At 39.5% G+C, this 12980-nt stretch overlaps 1 protein-coding gene across 2 annotated transcripts in view; it reads left to right on the forward strand.

Annotated features, from left to right (window-relative positions):
• CUX1 (cut like homeobox 1) overlaps positions 1–12980 on the forward strand; it is a 337454-nt gene that overhangs the window by 236734 nt on the left and 87740 nt on the right. Inside the window, exons 21-22 of one of the 2 annotated variants that reach the window (XM_063449907.1) lie at positions 3606–3908; positions 4134–4322. The exons of the other annotated variant lie outside the window; for it this stretch is intronic. Coding sequence (XP_063305977.1) covers positions 3606–3908; positions 4134–4322 — 492 coding nt within the window. The remainder of the gene's footprint in view (positions 1–3605; positions 3909–4133; positions 4323–12980) is intronic. 2 annotated transcript variants of the gene reach the window in all.

The following is a 12980-nucleotide window of genomic DNA, read 5'->3' on the forward strand; positions in this document are numbered from 1 at the left end:
CCTTGTTTGCCTCGTGGCTAATACATCGCTGAGTATAGCTATATACACATATACCATTGCAGCAGGGGCTGACCGATATCAAAATTCAGTGACCGCTAGGTACAGGGTTCTAATGCAAGTGCAGGCTCTCCAGCGCTATTGCTGAATGTGTTATGCTTGAGATATCCTGCAATAACCATGTTATGCCGCAATTGGCATGCACTGATGCACTTTTTGTGCCACCAAAAATGCCCTACAGGAAAGAGCATCTGTTCACAGTGACTGACATAGTGTCATGGCGATTGGATACCTCTGGCAGTGGGGTATTGCTAGACAATCCGCAGAGAAATCTGTTAGTTTCCATGGCAATTACTTCACTTTTAAAACTTTTCTACAGAATTGTTATCATATATATATATATATATATATTTATATATATAATACTGTCCAATGCTTGCACTCCTGTAAAGATGTAGGTATAGCCCGGTGCTTGTCAGCAAAATTTATAGAGATCAAAGGTAGGAAAAGCACTCCAAGGACTTCTTTCAATGTAGAAAATAAGTAAATTTTATTCGGCAACTGCCATGAAAACTTCAACGTTTCAGTCCTGTGTCAGGACTTTCGTCAGGATAACAGTGCATTGTAATTGTAACAGAATATATAGCAAAGTTAAACGGTTCTAATCCAATTAAAATCAAAATACAGTACATACGATACAGCTGGGACTTACCCCTCACCCTGTGTATCGAACTGCCTGGGCGCCAGAAAATCGCGGGCAAAATTTATTCCGTTTCAAGTATTCTGCAGCTGTACGGATTGCTGCTGTGTGTGCTCTCTACGCGTCGGCCGTTACCATAGTTACCGGCCGGGACGCGAGTCAGCGTGCGTTTGCATATTGTCATGGCAACCAGTTCAGGACAGTTCTGTACACAGGAGGCAGGGGTTAGGGCATATTCAAACGGCATATTTACTTTTTGTGTTGTGGACCTAGAGTTACATGGCTGTATAACAACATAGCAAGGTATTAGTGGCATGTATAAACATCTGCAGAACGATGAGGCAATGAGCCAAGCCTGGTCGGCCAACATAACACCGCTGGGCATGTATACATAACTGCCTAACAATATGATAACAGTGCAAGGCACAGTAGTTTGCCTATGATATGCTCATAGCGATGTCCTAAGGCATTATGACTTAGTAAATTAGTCATGGTGAGATAATAAAAGAGGTCTAGCGGTGTGGCAGTAAGGCCATTCAGGTCAGCCCACACTTGGTATCCATACTATCCATAACATACTACTTAGTGGTATGGGAATAATAGTGCTGGGGTCATTTGCTTAAGTACTAGTGGGTGAAGCAAATTTAGTACTAGTGGGTGAGACAAATTTAGTAACCACACGAATATTTACACGACTATTCACACAACTATTTACACAACTATTTACATAAAGTCTATCGCAGATCAATATCACCATAATGTCCAATCATAGAAAAATGCCCAAAGTGTACTTCTCATTGAGGCCTTTGGGTTGGACTGTGTCCAGCGTCCGAATCCAATGAAGTTCTCTTTGTAATAAAAGTTTTTTCCGGTCGCCGCCTCTAAGTGGCTGTGGGATATGGTCTATCGCTGTAAACTTCATAGAGGGCAGGGGATGGCTTTTTTCCCAAAAATGCTTGGCCACTGGTAGCTCAGAGCCCTTGTCCCTGTACGCTATGCGGATATTCGAACGATGATTGCGCATCCTCTCCCTGAGTGGAAGGTCAGTTTTGCCCACATAGGCTAGTCCACACGGGCAGACTAATTTATACACTACATGATCGCTGGTACAGGTCAGTCTATGTCTGATGGTGTATTTTCTGCCCGTATGTGGGTGGGCAAAAGTTTTGCACGGAATCATGTGGCTACAGGTTACGCATCCAAGGCATCTGTAACATCCCAGGTTCGAATGGGTAGTCGGTTGGTTATAGCAATGTGTGGGGTCCGTCTTGACCAGTAAATCCCTTAGGTTCTTACCCCTATGGTAGCACATCATTGGTGGCTGTCGAAATTGGCTTGGTAAGCTGGTGTCATTTGACATCATACGCCAGTTGCGGTTAGTAGATTCCCTGATGCGATTAGAGATTGTTGTGTATGTGATGGGAAATGTTAGTCTTCCCACCTTGGAGTTCTGTCTTGGAGCCACTTCCAGGCTTTTCTTCAGGGCTTGCTGTAGTATGATGGGACTATACCCCCGAGCCAAGAACTTGTCCCACATTTCGTTCAGTTGATGTTGCCTGTTGATTTCATTCGAGTTATTCCTAATTACTCTCAGAAATTGGGACTGTGGAAGGGAATTCTTTAAGTGCCTTGGATGGTAGCTGTCAGCGTGCAGGATAGTGTTTCTGTCGGTTGGCTTACTATATAGTGTGTATGCTATTTTATTACGTTCTATGTACAACCGTATATCCAGGAAGTCGATCGTTTGTTCATTCGTCGTCATGGTAAGGCGGACCGCTGTGTCGGTACCGTTGACATATTCCAGCAGTTGCTCAGGGGTAGATCCTCCTTTTTTCCCAATCATTATGATGTCATCTATGAAACGTTTATAGAACAATATATTCTCTTGGAATGGGGTAAGTATATATTCCTGCTCAAAGATGTACATAAAACTGTTATATATATCCTATATATATGCTATATATATATCCATAGCAACCAAGGCACGTTTCATCCATGAAGATGAGGTCTTCAAATATTACAGTGATTTTTAGGAGGAAAGCAAATAATTACTAGCAGAATGTTGTGCCCTTAGAATAACATTAAAATAGAATTGATTGCAAATTTAATGTGCATTATTAACATTGGCTCCTATATTAACAATATCAAGTCAGGCTGTACCTCGTAAATTACATTGTGATTAATAAATCCCGCTAATCTGAAGCAATCAGGGCATGTATGGTTTTGAGGTTTTAAAATTGGCTGTTGATTTATTAAAGGTAATTCCTTGTTTATCTTCCAAGGCCACATTCTTTAGCATTAAGTTTCTTGGTTCCTGGCTATTGTATTATATGTGCTTTACATGACTACTGTATTACTGTTGTCTTCATAAAGACTGAAGGTATCTGCCAAATATTGACCTAGATTCAAGTTAAAAACCTCAAAACCATTCATGTCCTGTCTTCACATGCTTGAGATTAGTGGGAGTTACAATACCACTCCGCAACCGATTGCAGCTACCACCATTTATGTGTCGCTTCTCCCAGTATTGATGAATTTAAACTGACATCACTAAGTTGGGTATAAATTTAAGGCATAGTGGGTAATAGTGACCATTTGTGCTGCTTACAACAAATAATTCAAACATAACAAACAGACCCACATTAGGTATTGATTTATGCGTAATCAAGTATAGGTCTTTATAAATTAACTGGAAGCAGTTGGGTTCTGCTGGAAGCCTTCAGATATGATATATGTTTTTGCCATATTTGATATTTTGCTATTTGGTATTACCAAAGTTTACGTGTGTTACCATAAGCTGCAAAGTGTAATTGTTTGATTGTAAAAGTAACATAATGGAAAGTTGTCGTGTTTACCAATTAGTAGCAATGTCAACATTGTCTAACCATTGATGTTTTTGTTTGTACAGACAGCACTCCAAAGTCCTCGACCAGCTGCAGTCCTGCTCCAGAGTCCCCGATGAGTTCAAGTGAATCGGTTAAGAGTCTGACTGAGTTGGTCCAGCAACCTTGTCCTACGATCGAGACCAGCAAAGAAGGCGAGGCACAAGAATCTAGTGATGCAACTGCATGTGACTCCCAGCCAGCAACACCACTCCCATTCCCTGGACATTCATCCTTGAGCATCCAAGAACTCGTGGCAATGTCACCTGAACTTGACACATATGGCATCACCAAGAGAGTGAAGGAGGTTTTAACAGACAATAATTTAGGTAACTTTCTTTCTCTCTTCATTATTGCCATGCAACATATATAAGATAAGATATTCAGTTACCAGACAGTAATCTGCCAACCAAAAAAAGGCCGAAAATGATTGACACTGGTTCATCGGAGTTGTGTTTTTGCCAGCAATTATAATAGACCTTGTATTTAAATACCTTTGACATAGAAATTAGTTTATTGTCCATTATTTAAAGGAAATGTTATCATTTTTACAGGTCAACGTCTGTTTGGAGAAACCATCCTTGGCCTTACTCAAGGCTCAGTCTCTGATTTGCTAGCTCGGCCAAAGCCCTGGCATAAATTAAGCTTGAAAGGAAGAGAGCCATTTGTACGGATGCAGCTATGGCTCAACGATCCAAATAACGTAGACAAGCTCATGGATATGAAACGTATGGAAAAGAAAGGTAGCTGCATGTGTATGTATAATTTGTACCTTTGTGCATGCATGCATCTGTGTGTATGTGTGGCATTTTGTGTTTTGTGTTTTGCATGTTTGTATATTTATTTTATTTTTTTATTTTATTTTTTTATTTTACTAATTTTATATATTCTACAAAGATTTACAAAGTAAAAATAAAATGCACTTACTGGGCTAAACCAGCCCTTTTTTTATTTATATTTTTATATATTTTATTTTTGTTGTGCATTAGAATACAGCATGCTTGCGATGCCCCAACAGCAAGAGCAAACATATCAAAGACCATAGCAGTTGTAGGGCATTTGAAAGTTTTGGAGTAACCGAAGTAGATGGAGTACACATGTCCAAACATTACACCGCAAGATATATGTAGACATGCATGAGATTATAGGACAACAGAGTTGTATCCACCCCAGACACCTCTAAAGACATAAGCAGAATTCAGTTGGTATTATGGCATTAAAAAACAAGAGTATTATGGCATAATGTAGTACATTATCGTTTAACGCTCACTGCTATACAGTGGTAGGTGAGAACCTGAATCAGAGATTCAAAGTAAAGTTAACAAATTTAACATAGAGAAGATGAGGGTGCAGTGGTAAGTGTAAGCGTGCTGTGAGGTGACAGGTCTCCGCAAATGGTGGTCAGCCTATTCCCGCTGTAGGTATATCACAGCTCCATAGAACAGGGCCGATCTTCAGACCCAGTGCCATGGGAATCAGCCGCAGGCCTTGAGTACACAGCCAGTTGACCTTTTATGATTCCTTTATTTTATTTTAAAATGCCCCAATGGGAATTTGTAGCTTGTCCATCATGCTACATCACTTTCTGTGATCAAGTGCTTCTCCAAGAGTACCACGAACTGTACGTGCAAGCACTCTGACTCAGAGAGTGGGTTATGACGAGGAGTGTATTTTAAAAATTATTTAATTCTCAATGTATGGAGGCAGCGAGGGAGCACACCTCTTGTCGATGCCCTCTTAGTGCTGCCTTGCAGGGATAGAAGCTGAAAACATATTTACCTACGCACTCACGGCAGATGTAATTTTTGCACAGTCTTTACATTAGTCATCTGTTAACAGAGTTCTTGCATGTCTTAATCAAATGTACCCGAGTTATAATTAGTCCCCAGCACAAAAATACATATTTCTTTGTATATGTTGTGCTTCAAGCAGAAACACTGCACATAAAGATTCCTACCATCATGACCACTCCTAAAACCAGAAACAGTTATGGAGGTTGGAGTAACTATTTAAAGGAGAAATATACGTACAACAGGTCCACCTCATGAAAGTCAATTCCATCAATCTTAGACAGCATTGGTAGAATGAAATCACTGGGCTAACCATCCCCTAAACACGCTTAGCTTCTCACCACCATCCAGGTTGGATAGACCACCATCCAGGTTGGATAGACCACCATCCAGGTTGGATAGACCACCATCCAGGTTGGATAGACCACCATCCAGGTGGGATAGACCACCATCCAGGTGGGATAGACCACCATCCAGGTGGGATAGACCACCATCCAGGTGGGATAGACCACCATCCAGGTGGGATAGACCACCATCCAGGTGGGATAGACCACCATCCAGGTGGGATAGACCACCATCCAGGTGGGATAGACCACCATCCAGGTGGGATAGACCACCATCCAGGTGGGATAGACCACCATCCAGGTGGGATAGACCACCATCCAGGTGGGATAGACCACCATCCAGGTGGGATAGACCACCATCCAGGTGGGATAGACCACCATCCAGGTGGGATAGACCACCATCCAGGTGGGATAGACCACCATCCAGGTGGGATAGACCACCATCCAGGTGGGATAGACCACCATCCAGGTGGGATAGACCACCATCCAGGTGGGATAGACCACCATCCAGGTGGGATAGACCACCATCCAGGTGGGATAGACCACCATCCAGGTTGTATTAACATTGGCCATGTAAATGTGTAATTTCTGCATTATCAAGGCAGCCCTGGAGGGGGTGATATCAAGGCTCCAGGGGATGACCCCAGTGTTTGTAAAACTTTCCCTAAACAGTTCAACAAAATCATGATAAGTGTCCAGAGAACATATAAATTAGCTTGAAAGATGTAGACTGTCTTCAAATAAGTATCCATTATATTTAAATCTTTACAAATGCATAATTATCGAAGGGACGGCAAGTAGTAAAATATATTTCAATATTGTTGCTCATAGATGAAAAATAAGAGGGGCAGGATCACCAGACAAGTAGAGCTAGCCCAGTGTCTATAGAATAAGTTCACACAGGAGAAAACATTTCTTAACTTCAGTGTCATAGAGCCATCTACTGGCAATATGAAAGAATAATGCGTTATTTAATTCCTTGATCTATATAGATTCATAATTATAATAAGACCAGAAAATTTAACAGGGGTCTCTGAGGAACTGTGTGCTCAGAAACAAAACAAATTGGCATTTTTTTCCTTGGGTGACCCTCTCCACTTAGCCCCCCCACCCTTATTACAAAAAGTGAAAGAATTGTCATAAAACTTTTCTTCAATCTATTACTGGGTCAGTCTTCATGGAGCAGCTGCTCTGCCTTCAAGGAAGTCATTATCCTTCTCTTATTTTAGCGAATCCAGTGCTTCTCTTGGGGACCTAGCATGTATTAACAGTAATTACCACAACTCCCAGTTAGATGCTTCTCATACAGAAGCAATGTATCTAATCCTTTTCTATGAGAATGTAATAGTGTTCAACGTCATAATGCTGTGTGTGATGACGGCAAATATAAAGACCTTCGATTTTAAATTCTTAATGAGGAAATGCCTCCAGTGGCTGGGTGACAAATGTTCTCATACCCATGTAAACATTTAAGTTTCTTAGAAATGGCAATGTTTACAATTCTGATAAATAAAGACAGTGTTTGTGCACCAAAACCACTATATTAAGGGGACACTTTAATTACCAAAACATCTTTTGCTAAATCAAGTGATCGTTAGATTGTCCACCTGATGTTTCATTGCTCTCAAATCTCTTCGGTTTAGGAGTTTATATAGCCATGGCCACACCTTCCTAGCCTGTGACTTACACAGCCTCGCTACACACTTCCTGAAAGAGAGGTTTCATTCTTAAACTTTTCTTGCACATTGAGTTTATACGTCCATTTCTCCTTCTCTTTTAATTGCAAACTTGAGCCTGTGGCAGCCTCTATGTGTGTGATTAGAGTTAAAAAGAGCAGAAGATAAGAACTTTTAAAGTAATCCCCGAAAACTATTGAACATCAAACTTTTTTCCATGGAGGCTATAGGAGTCACAAACAAGGAAAGTGTGGCTTGAGCTACATATGCAAAGTTATGTAAGTCCTAAATGGCACATAATTTAGTCAGCCTGCAGGGTATGATCTATACAGCATAAATGAATAATTAAAGGGACACTCCACACCCTTAAACACTTTAGCTTGTTGAAGTGTTTTATATGTGAATTGTGTGCCCTCTTTTTTTTTTTTTTTCAAAAAGTGCAGATTTCAATAGAAAATAAAAAGAAACCTTGGGGTTAATAACAACTCCAAGGGTAAAACCATGCTACAGCTGTGGTGCTAAAAATCAATAATCAATATACAAACGATGTTACTGTCACATGTGAAAATCCTAATGCTGCCTTCAAATGGAGAAATCATTAATACATATATATATATATATATATATATATATTTAAAGAAAGCGCAAAAGACTATATGTTGTGAAAATATAATGCATGTTATTCTAATAGAAATGACAAGTAAAATAAAATGACACAAAAAAAAAATGAGTAGGGGAGGCAAAACCTGACCAGCTAGCTGAGCAGTCACATGTCGGCTGGGCACCCACTACTCATGCTGAATTAATGGGAATACTCGCCAGAATAATGCCTCTAGACATGCCGGAGTGCGCTACCCAGAATAACCTCCTGACACCTCAATCGAGAGTTTCCCACAGACACGAGCCTAAGGTGGCATGCTGCGGCCTGCAGGTGATGTAGCCGGGGAGAGGGGCCGCTCTCCTCGCCCTCACATCGGCAACATGGAGACATAGATATCCAGTCCCCCTTCTCCCGCCTTCCCTCCCCCCCCCCCCCCCCCCCCCCCCCCCGGCCCACCCCAGGGAGACTGCCTAGCGGACAACATGTGCTCTCCCCATAATGGTGCAGAAAGGCCCGATATCCTGAGACAACTGGATGCCATATTCAAAGCCTTCTGGGCAAAACTGGCAAACAGACAAGAGACGACTGCCCAGACTCCAGCTAAGTACTCAAGTAAGGTGCTGCCCACGCACAAAAGCCGTAGACTCGCAGTCCCGTAGTCCCGCAAACTAAAAAAGCCATAAGATGGCACCGACTAAGTCAACACGCAAGGTCACTGGTCACAAGAATCGGAAAACTGCTCTCCTCCACCGCAAGTCGCTGCCAAACTGACGCATAACCAGCTCTCACATCCAAAGCCTGTACTGCAGCACGCGAGAAATAAGCACACTTCTACACGCCGGATCCTGTCCACACAGCTACGAGCTCAACAAGCCCTACGCACTGCAAGTTTGTCTGTAAATTCTGAGCACAGCAAAATTAACCCCTTAAGGACCGCTGACGGTTCAGGACCGTCAGCGGTAAAACGTGCGTTTGGACCGCTGACGGTCCTGAACCGTCATAACGGTTTTGGGCAACTTACCTGATCGCCGTCGGTCCCACGGCGGCGATCAGCTCTCCTCCCGGTCCAGGGGGACTGCCTGTCTGCCCGGGCAGTCCCCCCTCGGCAGATCAGGACCCCACGGCCATGTGATCACTCGATCACATGACCGCAATAGGGGTCTGTGTATCTGCCTGCAGGGGGACTGTCTGTGCTGACAGGCAGTCTCCCTGCAAGTGAAAAATCATAAAATAAAGTGTAAAAAAAAAGAAATCAGTGTAAAAAAAATAATAATATGTGTATATATATATGATATATATACATGTATTATATCTATATATACCTATATATAATATATGTATATATATATAATATATATAATGTCATATTAAGTGTATTTTTATATTTATATATACGTATATTAATATAAAAATACACTTATATTTAAATTACACACGAATATATACAATATATATAATAACTATATATATGGTATATATATATTATTATAAAATACAAATATGTTAATAAAAATAAATAACAAAAAATAAAAATAATTTTTAATAATTAAAAAAAAATTATATATATATATTCAATTTTATTCTAACAGTATTTTGATATTGATATATATATATTTATATCAAAATACACTTAGAATGTAATGATATATATATCTATGTATAAATAAATAAAAATAATACGAAATATACATATGTCCACATACAAAATTACATTAATAATTTCATAAATATACACGTAGACGTCAAATATATAAATATGTATATATATTAAAATTCTACGTGCATATTTATGTAATATTTTTACCTAATTAAGTAATTTTAATGATTGCAATTTGAGGGACCTGCCTGCCAACCCAGGCCAAAAGTCCAGATAATTTAATTTGCTAGCACTGTGCTTAACCCTGTAACTTTCTATGACACCCTAAATCCTGTACATGGGGGTACTGTTTTACTCGGGAGACTTCGCTGAACACAAATATTAGTGTTTCAAAACAGTAAAACATATCACAGTGATGATATTGTCAGTGAAAGTGAAGTTTTTTGCATTTTTCACACACAAACAGCTCTTTCACTGAGGATATTATTGCTGTGATATATTTTACTGTTCTGATACACTAATATTTGTGTTCAGCGAAGTCTCCTGAGTATAACAGTACCCCACATGTAGAGGTTTTATAGTGTTTGTGAAAGTTACAGGGTCAAATATAAGGCTTGATTTTACTTTTTTTTTTTTATTGAAATTTGTCAGATTGGTTAGGTTGCCTTTGAGAGCGTATGGTAGCCAAGGAATGAGAATTAGCCCCATGATGGCATACCATTTGCAAAAGAAGACAACCCAAGGTATTGCAAATGGGGTATGTTCAGCCTTTTTTAGTAGCCACTTAGTCACAAACACCGGCCAAAGTTAGCGTTTTTTGCATTTTTAACACACAAACAAATATAAATGCTAACTTTGGCCAGTGTTTGTGACTAGGTGGCTACTAAAAAAGACTGGACATACCCCATTTTAAATACCCTGGGTTGTCTACTTTAAAAAATATGTACATGTTAGGTGTGTTTCGGGGATTTATGACAGATAACGGTGTAACAATGTCACTATTGATACATTTAAAATATATATATATTGAAACAGCAATTTCCTACTTGTATTTATAGGCCTATAACTTGCAAAAAAAAGCAATAAAGCATGTAAACACTGGGTGTTTTTAAACTCGGGACAAAATTTTGAATCTATTTAGCAGTTTTTTTCATTAGCTTTTGTAGATAAGTAAAAGATTTTTCAAGTAAAAGTCCAAAAACATGTTTTTTTTTTTTATTTTTCACCATATTTTATTATTTTTTTTAAATACAATATATGACATAATATAAATACTGGTATGTAAAGAAAGCCCTTCTTGTCGTGAAAAAAACAATATATAACTTGTATGGGAACCGTAAATGAGAGAGCGGAAAATTACAGCTAAACACAAACACCACAAAAGTGTTAAAACTGCTCTGGTCCTTAACGTACAAACATCGCAAAAACAGGCCGGTCCTGAAGGGGTTAAAGAATACAAATAATAATAATAATAATAATAAAAAAATGTGCATAAAATACAATAGATATATGTAGAAAATGCCAGTGGTACTAAGAAGGATAAGAAGGTACCTCCACATAAAATCTACTGGAGGTATATACAAAATAAAATAAAATAAAATGGCCATTGTAGGAAAATCCGAAATTTAACCTGTATCCGATAGCTAGAGTGCACTCCTGCTCGGTCCGATTTCTCCTTGTGATGTGGAGATAAGTTTAGGTGTGTTGAGTCCTCTACATTATGTAGATCCTGCAGGATAACCACAGTTATTCCTTATGAAAAAATCTATAAAATAAAAATGAGTGCAATAAGTAAAGAGTAAAACGTTCTCTTCGCCCAGAAAGCTTGATTGATATCGCAGGCCGGAATGTAGCGGCGGTAGAAAGGCTCTGTTCGATATCTCGGTGTGCAAATTCTACTCATTTCGTGAGTCTTGCGCTCACTTCTTCAGGGATTAGTTGAGAGTTGTTACTCCCCCTGGCTGTCAATTAGACCACATTTCCTGTTACTTCTTGATAGTTTAGCTTAGATAGTTTAGCTTAGTGGATCTAAACTCAAGAGACCGCAATTGCTCAGAGCACCTGCCTTGCAAAGGTTTCTCATTGAGCTGCATTGGGAAGTCTGTAATTGGACAACCACAGAAAGTCTGGGTTTCGTTAGAAGGTGAGGATTTGCAAAGACAGCAGCCAAGAGAACCGAGTGTGTTTGAACCACAGTTCTTGTGAAATTGATTAATGCTGTGGATCTGTGTGTGTTGATAAGTGCGTTGATGATGAAATGATGGCATTTCCTGGATGCTGCCCCAAGATTTCCAAGAGATATGCAATTCTGTGAGATTTTAACCGCAAAAGCTGAAAATCCGTACTATGGAACCTTTTCCTGCAGAAGGAACTTAATGTAGTGCAGCCATCTCTAACACCATGTTCTAAAGCCAAACTAGGAACTGCACTCATCCATATTTAGAGACTTTGGTGCAACCGAACCAAGGGCCCAGCACCAAAACCCTAGAAATAGTTCCTAGAAAAAAGGTCCAGGTACTCCAAGACTTGGGCAAATTTATTGGAACCAAAATGTCCAACAGCAATGTTTCGACCCAAAGGTATATTTCAAGCTTGAATAACACTATGTTCTAGACATCTCTGGAAGTAAATTATGAAGAAGTGGCTATTCATGCAAACTGGTATTAAGTTGGTGAAGTCCAGGCAAGTCCGTAAATGTAGCCGTGGAGATTCTGCATTCATATTGGATCAACCTGACGGAACCTGCAGTGGAACTCCACAGATCCATCTGTAAAAATTGAGGCCTCAAAATAGTTATGTGACATTTGGAATCCCTAAATCTCTAACCTATAGAGGAGATGTAAAGAGTCTGACATAATTTTCTAATGAAATGAGAGCTCTCATTATGGAGACTATTTAAGGAACTTAATATAAAAGTGTAAAATGCATACCCAAGAGATACTGTATCTGTGATATTTAGGCAAAGATAAAACAATAGAAAAAAATCGTAAGATCTCCCAAGTGGTCAAAATCAGTAAGGTTGCAAATACATATTCAGCAACGCTGAATACGTATATTTTTGGACTTTTCCACTTCTGTACATTGTGCAGTACTATCCTGCCACCTTGTGGTCAAAGCACATAACTATATCTAGACCTATTCTTACATGAACAGTTTGTCTTCATCAATTTGTTTAGTCTAACGAATACAAAGGAATCACACGTGCTTTTAATATGAATGGGGTTGATCGTTATTTCTTGAACACATGCAATGGAATTTGATGATAGTAGCTACCATTCACCTAGTGCAACAATTATTGCAAAAACAATCATGCCCTCTTTCTATTTAATTGAATTTTAAACGCAAAGCAGTAATTACAAATTGCTGGATAGCAACCTGTGTAATACTGTGGTT

This window comes from Pelobates fuscus, chromosome 1 (assembly GCF_036172605.1).
Source record: "Pelobates fuscus isolate aPelFus1 chromosome 1, aPelFus1.pri, whole genome shotgun sequence".
Taxonomy (NCBI): domain Eukaryota; kingdom Metazoa; phylum Chordata; class Amphibia; order Anura; family Pelobatidae; genus Pelobates; species Pelobates fuscus.